Consider the following 16,788-nt stretch of genomic DNA (forward strand, 5'->3'; position numbering starts at 1 on the left):
TGTGTGTGTGTCTGTGTTTGTGTGAGAGAGAGAGAGAGAGAGAGAGAGAGAGAGAGAGAGCGGTAGAGAGAGATTGGAAGGGAGAGTAAGGAGGAGCTAGCTTTTGTCTACCTGTAGAAATGTCCTGTGGTTGGCTGGTTGGCATGTTGTCTGCAGGTGGTTAGTGTGTGTGTGAGTCTGTGTGAGTCTGTGTGAGTGTGTTTGTGCCTGTATATCTTTCTGTCTGACGGAGTGTGGCTCTTTGTGTTTGTATCTATGTGTCTATGTGTATGCGAGAGGATCAGTGTGCGTGTCTGCTTGATAGTCTGACTGTGTGTGGGTGTATGTGTGTGTGCGTGTTTGTCTGACTGCGTGTGTGTGTGTGTGTGTGTCTGTGTGCTTCTCTGCATACATCCCATAGGGCAATGAGTCCATCTAGGAGTGTGTTCACTTCCTTTGCTCCCCCTCCTGTCTCTCCCCTCCCACGGCTTTTTCTCGCTGTTATGAAAGTGACCTACGTGGGTGTTATTGAGAATGAGCGAGGGAAAATGAGTGTGTGTGAGAGAGAAGCCTGTGTGTGGCTGTGGCTGTGGCTCTGTATCTGTTTGTGCGTGTGTGTGTGCAGCTGTGAGTGTGTGTGTGTGTGTGTGTGTGTGTGTGTGTGTGTGTGTAGGTGCATGAGTGTCTCTACACCGGTTTGAGAGAATTCATGTAATCAAGTGTATTGCTTCAAATATTTTGGATTACAGGGATTAGCCTGTACCACCATTTCAGCTCTGTTCATCGATGCCGACGGCATGAGCAAAATCACAAGTTGGGTCACAAATCTCAAATAACAATAAACAACAATAACCAACAGCAAAAGAGCAAAAAAAAAATATGCAAAAAGGAAACTCAGTTTAAACAGAGCACAGCATCTTTACTAAGGAGAGGCACTAAAGAATGCCCGCACTGATGCATTTAGGGTGCACTGGTGATGAGCCACGCTGTAGCCGATCCATATGATGCATGTGCGCTACCGCTAGCCCTTTACCACTTTGCAGAGATGGTGCCATTAAGGCTGTGAGATATAGTGTGGGCGGGGGGCCAGAGGGAGAGAACGTGGCCGCCAGATGTCCTCCGTCCTCATTAACATTCCTTTATAGGTGTGAAAGAGATGATGCATCAGTCCCACACGGGCCACCCAGTGACACCCAGAGCCAGTATGTAACACGGCAGCGCCGCCGCTGCTGCAGAGTGCTAGACGGTTTGTGCGCCCAAAAGAGTCCCCTGACTCAGAAGGGGGGTGGTGTGATTCTGGTATTGAATTGAGAGGGATGTGCTTATATTTTTCTTGTAAGCATTTGGTGGCACAACGGAGAAACTTGTTTTTTTCAAGCAACCAATTTCGGGGGTTTTCCAATGTACAGGGGCATGAAGAATGTGACATCACGTCAATGTCTCATGACTTAATATAAAACAAAGATGAAGACAAACAAAATCATGCAGCCACTGTAACGGCACCTCTCGTGCCGGGTCCTTGAGCGTGTGGCAGGATTTATGGCTCGTGGCTGGCATGTTAAACTCGCCATGGCACATGGGCATTTACCCTTGAGTGAGGTAGCGGAGCTGACTAGCATTAATGCACGCCTGACTGGCTCCACCGTGGATAACATGCAAAAAAAGACCTTGCATGACTTGGGTGCTAAATTCCCAATGTCGCCCTGCTGGCTCTGTTTGCCCTAGCGTCCACTGGCTTATGATCTTCATTAATCCTGGGAGTACAACGCTTCCTGAACCACTGCATCACCGCACGGCACATCTCTGCGCAGAGGAATCTTGACGACACGCCAAGATAAAGCAAACACCAACCTATGAGAGTGGCATGATCTCATTTACATCTCTCCCTCTTAACCCCCTTCTCCTCTCCGCAGTCATTCTTCTTCTCTAATTGATTAATGCAATTCTAATCTGATGGAATTGAATTCCCTCTTTTATGTGCCTGTTATTGGAAAACCAATGAAGAGGACATTAAAATAATTAAGTGGGGTGGGTGAGAGGTGCATGGTAAGTAAGTGCTGCATATCTCAATAATGGCACGGGGAGACTTTGATATCAGGGACGCTGAGAGGTACGGGTCCAGGGAGAGGTCACACCTCTGGAATCACATTATCGCAGCACGAAAGGTTAGCTGTGACTACCCTCTAGCTGAGAGACTAATAGCACCTTACACACACACAGGTGAATGAATTTTGCTATCTTGCCAGTGGCCATTCATTTCCCGTGGGCACTGGCAAATGGAGTGGATGTGATTATTCTGCTGGACTTGCTATCATCCATGATAAAAGGAACTGCACTCTGCCCAGATCAGTGGAGTTTGATAGTGTTGGTGTATATGCGCCCTAAGAATGTTGACACGTTAAGCCTACATCAGGTTACTGAGTAACCAGATCATCCAATGTGACTAAGAGCATAAATGCTGCACAAATCATACGTGAATGCATCTTTCAACATTCTAGCAATTCAAATAAAATTGAAGCCAAGGCATTGGTAACGTTGGAAGCACTGAATGAAGTACAGTAACAGAGGCCAGAGAGCCACTGACCTCTCCCACCATGCCGTTCCACGTCCCATTGATCTTCTTGCCATGCTTGCCGTTGGTCACCAGGTAGAGGTCATAGGTGAACTTCACATGTTTGGCGATCTTCTTGAGGATGTCGATGCAGAAGCCCTTGCAGCAGCGCTTGATGTAGATGCCAGAGTCGACGGTCTGATTGCTGAGGGGGGAGAAGAGGAGGTCGAGAAGCAGAAACAAAAACAAAGAGTGAGAAGAGAGGAGAGGAGTGAGGGGGGGCAAAAAAAAAAAGAATGACTGGGAGGTAAGATGAAAAGATGAAGGATGGAGCGAGATCCCGAGTTTGAGTGAGGGTAAGACAGATGAGAGCGGGCTGATGCTTACAGTCAAGGCTGAGGGGAGCTGATGACAGGAGAGAGGAGGGGGGGAGGAAGATGGAGAGGGTGGAGGACAGGTGTGGCCGAGGGAGAATGAAACGCTCAGAATGCGGCGGCGTCTGCGTCGGCGGAGGAGCCGGCCAGCGCATCCATACATCCGGCTTGCTTCAGTGCAGATGTCAGCACACACACACACACACACACACACACACACACACACACACACACACACATATCACACACACACACACACACACACATGGGATGGTGAGATAGCACTTCAGGCAGACAGCGATAGATATCCATGTGCACACATGAGCAGACAGACAAACTGATGGGGGATTATATCACAATACACAAGGTTTCTGGCACAGATTAATATGAGTCTGCAGAGTTTGGCAATGGATAGCAATCTTTTAAAATGTTGCATTGCTTGACTGTATGGCTGAGATGATGCATTGAATGGTTAAGCCGATGTTTAATAGATATCAAATACAAGACCTTAGATGTTCCTTTAACCAGTGCATTTTTCAGTTGGTGAGGTTAATAACATGTGCAGTGTTGTATGATCTTTATTTTAATAAATTTTGAAACTATTGCCTGTGTGCGTTCATGCTTGTGTGTGTGTGCGTGTGTGAGTGTGAGAGCGTGTGTGTGTGTGTGTGTGAGAGTGTGTGTGTGTGTGTGTGTGATACGTGTGTGTGTGTGTGCGTGCGTGCGTGTGTGTGTGTGTGTGTGTCTGTCTCTGGCTGGTGCGCTCACAGGATTTTCAGCTGTTTTCGACAGGGAACCGTGTTCCTCATGCAGGTTTTGCTCAAGGGGTCCACTTCCTCCACGATGACGAAGGGCGCCTCCTCCAGCGTCACGATGGACAGGTGGTCATCGTCGCGGCCCTCGCCCCCGGGCAGGTCCATGCGTGGCCACACGTGGTACTTCATCGCCAGGGAGCCGTTCTCCCATTTCCCCACCTGTGCAGGGACCGGGGAAGGGGAGAGAGAGAGTGAGCTTCATCCTACACTGTCATTTTTTTTTTCAGGTTTATTTTAGGTTTTTTTCATTCAGTTGCTTTGATTTTTTGGGATCTGTTCATTGTTGATGTGATCACTACACTGGAAAAAACCTGGAATGTGCTTATGCCAATACACCTGATGTGAATTTGGAAATAGAGAAAGAACGAAATCCAAATGACAGAATTTTCACCTTCCATTAAAACCGAGAAAGGTCAAAGCAGAGGCCAGTTTGCATTAGGCAACTGAGTTGGACATTCTGCCTGCACAAAGGCTTGAGGCATACAAAAAAACATTTCAATAAAGCCATTGACACAAGCAACGCAGTGTAGAGGTAAATAGGGGGAGACAGGGCATGAAAGGCAAGGGAGAGGTCTGAGAGGGTTAGTGCACACAGCACTGAGGATGGGGAGAGGGCCAGGAGGAGGCGCGGAGGAGGCGCGGAGGGCCGGAGGAATGTCAAAATGAAGGACGAGTGAAAACTACAGGGAGAGAAAGAGAGCAGAAAGCTAAACACAAGACAGACGGCGATAGCACGAGGGAGAAAGAAGAGAGGGGGCTGCAGGGTGAGAGAGATCTGCAAAAGAAAAAAGAAAAAGAGAGGTAGAAGTGGGGGGGAGAGAACGAAGGCAATGTGAGAAATGGGAGAGGGAGAGAGAGAGAGAGAGAGAGAGAGAGAGAGAGAGAGAGAGAGATAGAAGGAGGGAAGGAGGGCAAGAGAGCACAATCAGCATGTAAATGCAGCCGCACTTGGACTGGAGTGCTCAACTCCATTCCTAGAGGGCCCTTGAGGCCCGCGGCAGCTCGCTGCTCTGCTCTGCTAGCACCATCGTTTACTCAATTTTCACCAGCCGCTCCGCTGACAAATCACACCTGAAGACAGGGCCCAGGTCCTGCTCTCCAGACCCAGCTCGCCGGCCTATTTCTGGGCATGGCGTAGGAGTAAATGCTGGCGGATTATGAACTAATTGGGCCTGTTAAAGACACTCGTAGCCCCCTCTGATCTGTACATTACTGCTGGCTTGGCTGGAGCCCGGCAGAGACGACTGCAGAGGGAGCCTTCACTGTCTGGAATTAAGGGGAGGAGGGGGTGGTAGGTGGAGGGCACAAGACACTGTGTCTAAACTCAACCGGACACTACAGAGCTTTCAAACTAACTTCAAAGGGCTAGGGTAACAGGCAGAGCGAGAGAGAGAGAGAGAGAGAGAGAGAGAGAGAGAGATGGGTTGTGTGTGAATTTGTATGTGTGTGTGTGTGTGTGAGATAGAGAGAGAGAAGAAATATAAGAAAGAACAAAAGAAACGAACGAAACATAGGAAGAAAAAGCAAGAGAGAGAAAGAGAGAGAATGAGAAGTAGCTGGGGGAAGGCAGCCACTCATTAGAACCCAGGAAAGTGGTCCAGCAGGAAGTCAAGCAAAGAATTAAACATGAGAGAAAATGTGAGAGAGAGACCCAGAATAAGAAAAAAAAAGAGATTAGAGGAAGGGAGATGAGAGGAGAGTCACCTTGCTCTCTGATCAGAGAACAGAATACAGATTGCGGTACCGACTAGAGGGATGACGAAACAGTAAAGGCATGAATGCGAAACACCTAAACATGCAGATGGATGGGAAGATAAACAAACGGGACAAAGAGCTGATGAATGCGTTGATAGATTGACTGACTGAGAGAGACTGACAGACTGACAGATAAACTGTCAGGGGGACAGTAAAGACAATAAAAGACAGCGACTCACTTTCTCCCACTGCTTCTCCTTGTCCAACAGGATGATGACCAGCTTGGGGTGCATCTGGTAGCCGTCCTCACTGAAGGACAGGTTTCGCCCCTCGAACGTCACATTCATGAGGTACCTGGAGGAAGAAGAGGAAGACGGGGAGAAAAGGGGGGAAAGGGGGGTGGTGAGGTTAGGCAGGGCTCACATTAATCCTGACAGGCAGCCCTGGGAGAAAGGCATTCTGGGTAGAGTACATAACAGCCGGCGTACTGCAGCACTGCCTAATTGCCATGACTCTGCCAACCTCTCAGAGGGCACCTCTCTGTTATATACATGTCATGTCCGTAGGTGTGAGGCGAGTGACTTCCTCTGGATTATCAGGAAGTCTACTGTGTGTGGAAGTGTGGGAGAATTTAAATGGAAATGTGCTTAAGTACATCTGTGTAAGAGAGAGAGAGATAGAGAGAAAGAGTTTGTGTTTGTGTGTGTGTGTGTGTGTGTGTGTTTGTGTGTGTGTGTGTGTGTGTGTGTGGGGGGGGGGGGGGGGGGGGGGGTGTGTGTGGGTGTGTGTGTGTAGATATACAGGTCCTAAGAGAGGTGTAAACATGTTCCTTCTGGTACACTAAAAATCATTTATTTTTCCTTCTTTATCCTCTCTCTCTCCCTCTCGCTGTGAATTACTGTTTCCATGGCAACAGTCTGTCTCAAAACCACACACAATACAGAGATAAATAAATGACAAAAACAGCAAGAGAAAAAGGGAGAGTGAGAGGGAGAGGTAGGGGTGTGTGTGTGTGTGTGTGTGTGTGTGTGTGTGTGTGTGTGTGTGTGTGTGTGTGTGAGTGGATGTTTGTGTGGCTTGCACTAAACTGAATACTTGAGACATTGTCTCCCTGGCAGGGATGAACAATTTTTACTGTGGGGATGAGCATTTTGCAGAGGTGATACAGGTAGACCTGCACACAACATGCAGACACACACACACACACACACACACACACACACACACACACATATATAGACACACACACACACACACACACATATATATAGACACACACACACACACACACACACACACACACACAAACATTGTTATGAGTGTGTTATTTCTGGGTTGCGTAACACAGCATCAACCTGCAGCATGGGCTGGAGAAGAAGAATGTGCTTACTGTTCACCTGCCTGACCACACAGAAACAAACACAGAGTTTCACAGAGAATGACTGTTGCTATGGCAAGTGTCTGTTTATAGAACTTATAGTGTCTGTTGGCTTGGACGTGTGGTTCTAACGTATCCAGAAATACGGCTGAATACCGTTACATTTTTCATTGAATAAGAAAACCTGATTGCAATGTTGTTCCACCATCTGACTTTTTAAACCATTTCTAAAGCTTTGTGATGATGGCACCCAGTGTTCTGAAATCCAGTATCACATTTACCCCCTGCAGTTGTTGCAATCGGCTAATGAAAGACTTATGCTTTGTATTACTGTTTTTTATTATATAATGGTGTGTGTGTGTGTGTGTGTCTGAAAGAGAGAGAGAGAGATAGAGAGAGAGAGAGAGACCGCAAGTACAGTACAATACCATCTAACTCACGTTGACAACACAGAGACTCACAAGCATATGTAATGTGTTGCCATGGCTTCCACAACCACTGCGATTTCCAAGCCAATCTGCTGCGTTACTATGGGAACCATAATCTCACAGAGAGGGGGAGAATAGGAGCGGAAATGGGAGGGGGGAGACCATATTTTTTACCCTCAGCGTTAACCCCCCACCCCCACTGCTTTCACTCTCTACACACACACAGCATATGTCTCCATACATACAGCATGTCACCCTTGGCCCGGTCGCTTTGTCAGATGTATGATGTGTGGTGTACGCAGCCCACTTCAACAAATCAAACACACACAAGCATGCCCATGAGCACACACACACACACACACACACACACACACACACACACACACACACACACACACACACACACACGCCCATGAGCTCTCACACACACACACACACACACACACACAAACACATACACACAAACAACCAGCATACTCATATAACTCTAATTAATAAGTAATAACTAATTCACCCCCTTCTCCTATGGAAGGCGGAATCCTAGATGACAGGAGCTGAAGACACTGATTCACAAACCAGCGCGCGCGGACACACACACACACACACCCGCACAAACACACACACACACACACACACATATGCAAACACACACACTCACGCACACACGCACACTCACACACACACACACCTGCATACCTTCCCATGAATCAGCTCTGAGCTGCTGCTCATATTATGATAAACACACACAGCATCCTGGGAAAACACAAAGACATGTGGAGCGTGAAGTCATACACTCACAAGCGTACAGACACACACACAATTAAATGCGGCTTATGGGCACGTATATAAACCAACAATCCCCTAGGACATGGAAATTGTCCACTCCTAAGATAAGTGCCTTCACAATCACACACACGCGCACGCGCACACACACACACACACACACACATGCACGCGTACACACACACACACACACACAAAGCATCATGATAAACAAAGAAGTGTACAGGACACTATGCAACAGCCATGCAGGCGGCATGGGTGCCTGCATGCCCTGACACACTTACATGGGGCATGTGCTTGGTGAATTATGAAAAAGGCGCTGGTGAAATATTAATTAGCAAATTAAAATAAATTAAGCAAGCCATTAATTAGTAAAGAATTATATTACACCAAAATGTAATTACTTTAATGTAATGTAATGACAGGTTCATGTAAATAAGATCTACGGAGTGTGACAGCACATTAAGCTTGTGCTCGCATGGTACACCTGATAGAAATACATGAACCTCTGACATGACCTGATGTAAATATCTCCCTCTATGCTCACTCACTCCCTCCCTCTTTCTTTCTTTCTTTCTCTCACTCCCTGTCTCTCTCGCTCTCTCGCTCTCTCTGAGCATGTGAGTATATGTGTGTGTCTGTGGGAATGTGTGTGTGTTTGTGTGCAAAGACGTAGAAATATGTCTTATCAAAAATGCTATGATGACACAAAAGAGTGAACGGGTCGAGATGCAGAGAGATAGAGTGAGGGAGGAGAAAAGAGAGGAGAGGGAGAAGAGCTGAGCTGTCTTCTCTATTTCAAAGAAGCATTTTGTCCCATTACCCAAACAAAATTCAGCATAGCATGATGGCAAGGACAGAGATAGAGGAAAAAGGAAGAGAAAGTGAGATAGAGGGAGAGAGAGAGAGAGAGAGAGAGAGAAGGTAAACATTGGGGAAAGTGATATGTTAAAGAAGAGGGGGCCAGTGGAAGAGTGTGTCATGGCAAAAAAGGGTGGGAGAGTGCGAAGGAGTGATGGAGGGAGGGGGAGAGAAAAAAATGAAAACAGCTGCCTGACCCATTTCCATTAAACACCATCAGAAACAGGAACCGTGTTTACTTCTCCCAAAGGCACCATAACGCAGTCCACTCCTCACCCAATAAACAGAGTCCTCAGAGAGACTCGACCAACCACAGAGCACAAGCCACTACCACTGCCGCAACTTCACCACCTCACTGGTGATGAGGTCGCATCACTGAACTACTGGCACTCTGAAACTGCACAAGTGCCAAAGAGACATTGGACGTGTAGGGGGAAGGGTTTGGAGAACATACATGGAACTGAATAACTCTCACAGCAGAGCGAGGCAGGGGGGGAGAGAGAGAGAGAGAGAGAGAGAAAAAGAGAGAGAGAGAAAGACTGAGAGAGAGAGAGAGAGAGAGAGAGAGAGAAAGAGAGCGAGAGAGAGAGTACAGAGTTATGAACCCAATCGGTCTGAAACAAAAAAAGGAGCTCTATGATCTCATTTCTGGGTTTGCGCTTTGATCACAGTGGTGGGAAACTAAGCCGCAGTCATGTGTATGTGTGGGCAACAGAAAGAAGATGCCAGTGCAGATTTATCTTCAACACAAGAGCATCTCAGCATTGTTACGCTGTCTAAGGTAAGCTATGCATGACAAGACAGTTAGACAAATACTTTTGACAGCCCTACTAGTCTACGAACAGGATTTTTCATTTCTTTTTTTTCCCAGATACCTCAACCAAATGAGAGTCCTTTTCCAGAACGAAGTGCCCTGGTAAACAGTTGCTGCTTTTAGCAAGTAGAGCAGCAGTCGCTCTGGTCAGTTGGCACACATGGAAATAGGACATAATACTCTAAAATGGTATAAGCAGACTGTCTGGTAAAGAAAAAAAAAACAAAGTCACTGCTTTAGTCTATGAGTGTGTTGGGGCAGCTCGGAAAAGCTCCAAGCATTTTGTTGCACAGGGAGGTGTAAGCTCCACCTAGCTGAAGTACACCCTGAGAAACAGGAGGACCCAGAGGATCCCCAGGTGGCAGAGTGATGTGACACCAGAAATAGCACAAGCAGATGCCTCCGAACCAGCCCTGAGCCCAAACAGGAAGTGAACGGATGCTTCGCCTCAATCACAAACCTGCCTCACTGTCCCAGCTCTATCCCTAACAAGAGCTTCAAATGAACACGCCATCACACACACTCGACCACACACACACACACACGCACACACACACATACTCAACCACACAAACACACATGGGAAAAGCATACACTTTCTGCCCTAGAACAGACACCCAAGACATCTGACTGTTGTGCTCTGCAGCGGTAACAAATACAGGCAGACCCCCAAAGCCACTGGGATCAATTAGAGGACTTGCTCTGAAAAGCAGTGCAGAGCATGTTGTACACAATCAGAGCGCTCGCCCAGGCTATCTGACTGCCTGCACTGCAAACGCTTGCCCTGCTTTCAACATGGCTGCCGTCTGTGTGCCGGCTAAGTATAGCATAAGCCAGTCTGACAGAGCTGATAGGCATTATGCTTGGTGTGGAAGGGGATTAGGGGCCCGTCTCTGAAATCACCTTAGTACTTCGTTGGGGTTCCCGGTGATGGGGCCCTTCTTGCTGTCAGGGGTGCCGTGGCACTCCGACTTAAGCAGGGTGTGCGCCCCGCGGTCCAACATCATCTTGGTGGTTGCCTTGGCGATGATGGCCACTCCATCTCGTACGCGGGCCTCAAGGCTGTAGTCCCACTCGTCGTACGACACTGAGATCAGGCCTGGGGAGAGGGAGAGTGTGAGAAGCAAAGAGAGATTTTTACGTAGCTGTGCATGCAAAGGGCCTCCAGACAACCCCTCTGAATCCTCCACAGTCAGTGCTTTGTGATATTGTACCTTGTCCCAGATATTTGGAGGCCTTTTGGTGAACATCAAAACAACATCTACAGTTTTCTTTTTAGGAAAACAAAAAAAAAATACATGTTGAGGCTTGTTGAGGGAGACTGTTGTGTCCTTAGCAACATAGTTTGGCAGAGGTTACTAAAAAGTGAATAAAATGTATTTGCGTTTCTATTTGTACGAATGATTGGTACTGGCCGAGGCCCATGATGCACTGCATTCAGACGAGAGCTGAGGAGACTGCGAATAGAACAGCACATCCAGACTCCTGAACAGAGACAGACCCCATCAGACTCCTGAACAGAGACAGACCCCATCAGACTCCTGAACAGACCCCATTAGACTCCTGAACAGAGACAAACCCCATCAGACCTCCTGAAGCGCGTGCTTGGAACATATCCAAACATATTCTATTATCTCTCACCAATACAAAATGATTTTTTCAATTACGAAAGAATACATAAAAGGCAGAGATTCATCTATTTGAAAATGTGGGGTCTTGCAGCTTCCACAGCAGGCACTGGTCCATGAGGAGCACAGAGGCTCTTGGTCTCTCTAGAACTACTCAAGAACAGCACTAGCAGGTACAGAACCACACTGATCTGGTTAAAGCATGTGGAGGGGACAGGGGCCCTCACTCACAGCATCTGAAATAAGGGGCCAATGACTCAAATGTGTCTCCAAATGTGTCTCCAAAGGTGATCTTTCGATGTCCCTAGAACACGAGCCAGTGGCCGATGCTCTTCGGAGGCAGAACAAGTAGTACAGCGAGAAGCACAGGAGCCACTCAGAGGCAGGGATCCGATTGCTCCCCTGAGGAGTGTGAGAGTTAAATGACCCAGGAGGATGGACGGATGAGCCCGTCTCCCCAGAGGGGACTGCGAGGGATTTGACGTGGCGGACTATTAGTGAATTAGCGCCCCGGCGACGAGCACACCTTCTGGTTGCTCCCTGATGCATTGTAAACAGAGGAGCTCCAGCAAGTCACTTAGCATCCACACCCACTCAGCCAGTTAGTTAAGACTCCATTAAAGGATTACGAGGGCCACAGAAGCAGGCCCACCTCAAGCATGACAGCAGAGAGAGAGAGAGAGAGAGAGAGAGAGAGAGAGAGAGAGAGAAAAAGAAAGAGAGAGAGGGAAGGAGAGAGAGCAGATGGACGGTGGATCGGGGGTCTCAAATGAACCGTCTCTCAGTCTTTCAACTTTGAGCGTGAAGACAGCTTTTATAAGTTCTGTGACGCACTCGTTTCAGGTTTTTTTTTTATTCAATCCATAGCTTGACCCCAATGATGACTTTGAATGGCTACATAAAGTGCAAAGTGCTTTAAGTGCTTACAGTGATTACTAGCAAAGGACGCCACCTTGGCAGGGACTACCCGTTTGACCTTTTTTCCCATTAAAGCCACACACATTACATGTGTATCTAATGTCTTTCTCATCTTGGCTCTCTCCTTTCAGACACTCAGTGTAGGGAGAGAGAGAGAGAGAAAAAACACACACAAACTAATTTATTCTGAATGCGGATCAAGTAAAGAGCAGCCAGACGTTGGCCGGCATCCACCCACCCATCCCTCATTAAAACCTGGTCAGACTTAACCAGCTGGGAGCTACTGCTGCTGCCGCTGCTGCAGCCAACCTGACTCACACTTCCTCCTGAAACTCTTCACCTCGCTGCGTCTGAGCAGGACGGGTGGGCGGAAGCGCGGCCATATGTGTGCTTCTGAGAATGCGAGTGTTTGGCCGAACATATACTGAACATATTGAGTGTCTGTGTGCATGCACTTGTGTGTGCACTGAGTATAAACTGCGTGCGTGCAAGCATGTGTATGTGTTTGCCTGCATGAGTGTCTGACCGCTTGTGTTTACGGTTATGTTGTTTATGTGTAGTATATACCACATATGCGTAGTGTCAGTGAGTGTCGTGCTGTGTGTGTCTGTGTTTCAGAAGGTAGCCTACCTATAGGGAACTCGGTGGGGATGTGGTCTGTGTCCCCTGCCACCAGCGATGGTACGATCCACGTGTAACCATAACCAGTGAGGCCCACGGAGTGCGCCACCTCAAAGATGGTGTTGGACTCCTCCTTGGTGCAGTAGAGCAGAATGACGGGGCTCTGCAGCTTCTTCAGCTGGTTCTGGATCTTGAGGTCGCCGTCGTCTACCGACATGTCCAACAGCAGCACCTCCTCCAGCTCCCAGCCCACAAAGCTGTTCTCTATGGTGCTACGGACCTAAGGAACATAGAGAAGAACTAAGTTCCTATGAGCTAGTGTGCTGAACTAACACTAACGTAATCATGCAGCTGGGATTTCTGTGGGAAGGGAAAGGAACCCTCTATTTTTTCACTTAACCAAAATGAATTTAATACAGTTGGTGAATCAATGAAAGATCATAGGGAAATTGTGCAGCAAGACTAAAGTTGTTCAGGAGGTTCAGCCACCCTGCCAAATACAATAATGTTGCCTCACACAGATATCAGTGCTGACCAAACCACAATACAAGTAACAATACATATACATATACAATACATACTTGAGCTGGCCTCATTTTTTCAGTGAGTTTTTACTTGTAGTATATTGAGGCTACTGTGTCACGGTAAAAAGAGTCAGACCTTGGCTGACCTCATAGCATGGAGACGAGTGGTTACCTTGGTAACAAAGTCCTGATAGCCAGGGTAGTAGGTGGTGACGATGGAGAAGATGTACCAGTCGTACTCCTCCATGATGTTGAGCATGACCGAGGCCTGCTGCTCAATGGATGGGCCGAACTGGAAAAACATGGAGTTGTCATCCTAAGGGGAAAGGACAAAGACAGCAAAGTCGGATGGTTAAAAATATACTGCATCTCCCATGAGACTAACCACATCTCACTGTGGGTGAGGAAGCAGAAGTGTATTTTTTTTCTGAGGGCTGCTGGGTAGCTGAAGTCAAGGGGACAGGTGAGAGACATGGAGTATGAAAGACTGAGCTAGCGCCTTAATCTAAGCAAGCCACAGAGTGCAGTGGGCGAGACCGTACTTGTGTTTGGTTGGTTTTTGTGTGCTTTGGTTGACCACTGTTCCTGATGCCGCAGACCTGAGTGTGAAATCAGCCAGATCTGTAAGTCAGTGAGGGTGCTGATGTCTCTCTAGCTTCACTCAACATCAAAGCCTCAACTCCCCCTCAGGGAGGCGCATGGGTCGATCCGTTACCTTGTTTGCGCATTAATGAGATTGGGGAGATACCACTGAGCTGGCAAGAAAAGAGGGCCATGTGTATGTGTGTGTGTGTGTGTGTGTGTGTGTGTGTGTGTGTGTGTGTGTGTGTGTGTGTGTGTGTGTGTGTGAGAGTGTGTGAGTGTGTGTGTGTGTGTGTGTGTGTGTGTGTGTGTGTGTGTGTTTGTGTGTAGTAAGTTAAGAGTGTGAACAACACATGTTTTGTTTTCCCACCATTTGTGCATGTTGCTTGGTAAAGCTCATAAAAAAAAATCAGATACTTCCTCTGAGCAGAATGTAAATCTAGCATGCAGCATTCACGCATGCCCAGGTGAGCACATCAAGCCCAAGGTGGTCCTACTGCAGTTCCATCTCATTCTCCTATCTACTCTTCTCCTCACCCCTCACCCCCTCACCCCCTCACCCCCTCACCCCACCCCTCCCCCCTCCCAAAGGGCTGTATGGTGCACTGCCTCCTGATGTCACAAAGCCATTCAATGGCAATGGCGTCCTACTTTTCCTGGTGTAGTGCCTGCAGGGAGCTGCCAGGCTACCGTGTGTGTGTGTGTGTGTGTGTGTGTGTGTGTGTGTGTGTGTGTGTGTGTGTGTGAGGGAAAGGGGAGAGAGAGAGAGAGAGAGAGAGAGAGAGAGAGTGGTGTGGGGGCTCACACTCTCTCCACGTGAGCCCAGGTTATTGGACTCACTGGGGAGAGACTGCACTGGTTTGCCAGAAGGGAAGGGTCAACTAGATTCATCATGACGGCAGCGGCACGGTCTGACACGCAGGTAGCAAAAATTGCATGCCATTGCCTGAGACTAATGGATCTATTTGAGGGATGTTATTCTGATGGATGGGATATTTTCAGCTCCCAACCCCCTGGAGTTACCAAAAACCATATGAGCACTTCCATGAAAACAGTCTAATCATGACAACACAGGGCTCATCTAGGTTCCTCTCCTTCTGTGCTCACAACTGTGTGTGTGTGTGCGTCTGTGGTCAGAATTTGAAGCCTCTTCAAAAAACAAGACTGGCCAAATTTCGGCGCTATATTTGTCTCTGTGAAGTAGGTAACTGGATCAACACTGAACCGTTTGGATGCACTGACCCTGTACAAAGATTAAGTGCTGTAGACTACAGAAAATCCAGCCAAACAGGTCTGTACTGCACCTTCCAAAATACACACTGAAGTTTGAAATATACATAGCACCCCTATGTGCTCTGTAGCTAAAAAGGATTCTATAAGGTATAGCAATGGGAGTAATTCAAAAGTGTTCATCCCCTCAGACAAACTGTTACAGTGTTTCTGCTGTTGCTGCACTCCCAGACTGCTCACAGGGAGGGGACTGAAACATACAAATCAGCTCATTACACGGCTGCACTTTGCTTGCATAACACCCATTTCCACCCGTGGGTAGAGTCCATGACGTCAAATTGCATCTTGGAGTATCAGATGTTTGGAGTAGCTCTGAATAAATCTGCCACTGCCCCCCCCCCCCCCCCCTCCCTCACACTGCTGTATTTCTCCTCTGCAATGTCCCTCCATCTCTCTCTATCACGCTCACTCTCACTGTCCCATTTATTCCGCTGAAATAACTGCCAGGACACAGATATAATTGAATTCCCAGCCCCCCCCCACCCCTCAACCTCCTTCCTGGTCACTCTCCCTTCCTCCCTCCCTCCCTCTCTCTCCCTCTCCATCTAAGAGCACTTTTAATGCACTATCCAGTGCAGTCATTCAGCATGCTATAAGCCTGTGGAATTTTCATTAGCCTTTATCAGAAAAGAAATAAGAAAGTAAGAAAGTCGGAGGGGGCGGGTGGGGGGTGGGGGCAACAGCTCTAGCAGTGGAAGTGAAAATGAAGCCACGGTGGGAGAAGTGCTGGCTTCATTTATGGCCGCAATTATTCCAGCGGCTTGCTGCCCACCCCCTCTGCGACCCACAACGCAAGGTTATCGATTAAGAGGCATTAAGGTGCTGGAGGGGCCATGCCAGAGCTGTGTCGGTCACTGTTCCCCACTGCTATAGGCCTGCCTTCACAGCAGAAAAACAGGGTGGGTGAGAAGGACGGGCAAAGGCAGAGAGAAAGCCAGATAAAGAAAAAGAGGGGGATAGACATAGTTGGAGAGACACAGAGAGGGTGGGAGGGAAGGAGAGAGAGAGCGAGCGAAGACAAGAGAAAAGGAGGACATTAAAGGAGAGTCTGCCTACTAAACAATAAACAGGAAGAGAGCGAGAGAGAGATGCGGGGAAGGTTTAAACAATGTGTGCTCTCTTTCAGGAGTGGAGCAGAAATGGGTAGAAGCAAACCAGTCAAACTACACACACACACACACACACACACACACACACACACACACACACACACACACACTGCAGCACATAGACATACTCTGCATGTGGTGAAGATGTCAGACATACCATCTCACTTACATGGCTAAAGGCATAAAGACAAAGACAACGAGAGTGAGAGAGAGAGAGAGAGAGAAAGTGCCAGAAATACCAGAAGAGCTTGGTATGTGGCTATCTCCATGGAAATGAACATCAGCATGCAGCGAGGTAGAGCTGCCGCACCTCCGTCTTCCCCTCACACTCGTCCTCTCTCCCCCCCTCTGCCATGCCTGACTCACCAGCATCTGAGCTCAATTCAAATCAAATCCTCCATCACATTTCAGTCGCGGCTAAATGCTGACAATGAAAAA

The 16,788-nt window shown here is 47.9% G+C and overlaps 1 protein-coding gene across 3 annotated transcripts in view; it reads right to left on the reverse strand.

Annotated features, from left to right (window-relative positions):
- The window catches only part of LOC105898579 (glutamate receptor ionotropic, NMDA 2B), an 84,774-nt gene that overhangs the window by 21,702 nt on the left and 46,284 nt on the right, over positions 1–16,788 (reverse strand). For all 3 annotated transcript variants that reach the window (XM_031572197.2, XM_031572192.2, XM_012825611.3), the window contains exons 5-10: positions 13,542–13,685; positions 12,855–13,125; positions 10,582–10,777; positions 5,654–5,768; positions 3,673–3,878; positions 2,564–2,735 (exon numbers count right to left, since the gene is read on the reverse strand). In XM_031572197.2, the coding sequence (XP_031428057.1) occupies positions 2,564–2,735; positions 3,673–3,878; positions 5,654–5,768; positions 10,582–10,777; positions 12,855–13,125; positions 13,542–13,685 (1,104 nt within the window). The remainder of the gene's footprint in view (positions 1–2,563; positions 2,736–3,672; positions 3,879–5,653; positions 5,769–10,581; positions 10,778–12,854; positions 13,126–13,541; positions 13,686–16,788) is intronic.

This window comes from Clupea harengus, chromosome 1 (assembly GCF_900700415.2).
Source record: "Clupea harengus chromosome 1, Ch_v2.0.2, whole genome shotgun sequence".
Taxonomy (NCBI): domain Eukaryota; kingdom Metazoa; phylum Chordata; class Actinopteri; order Clupeiformes; family Clupeidae; genus Clupea; species Clupea harengus.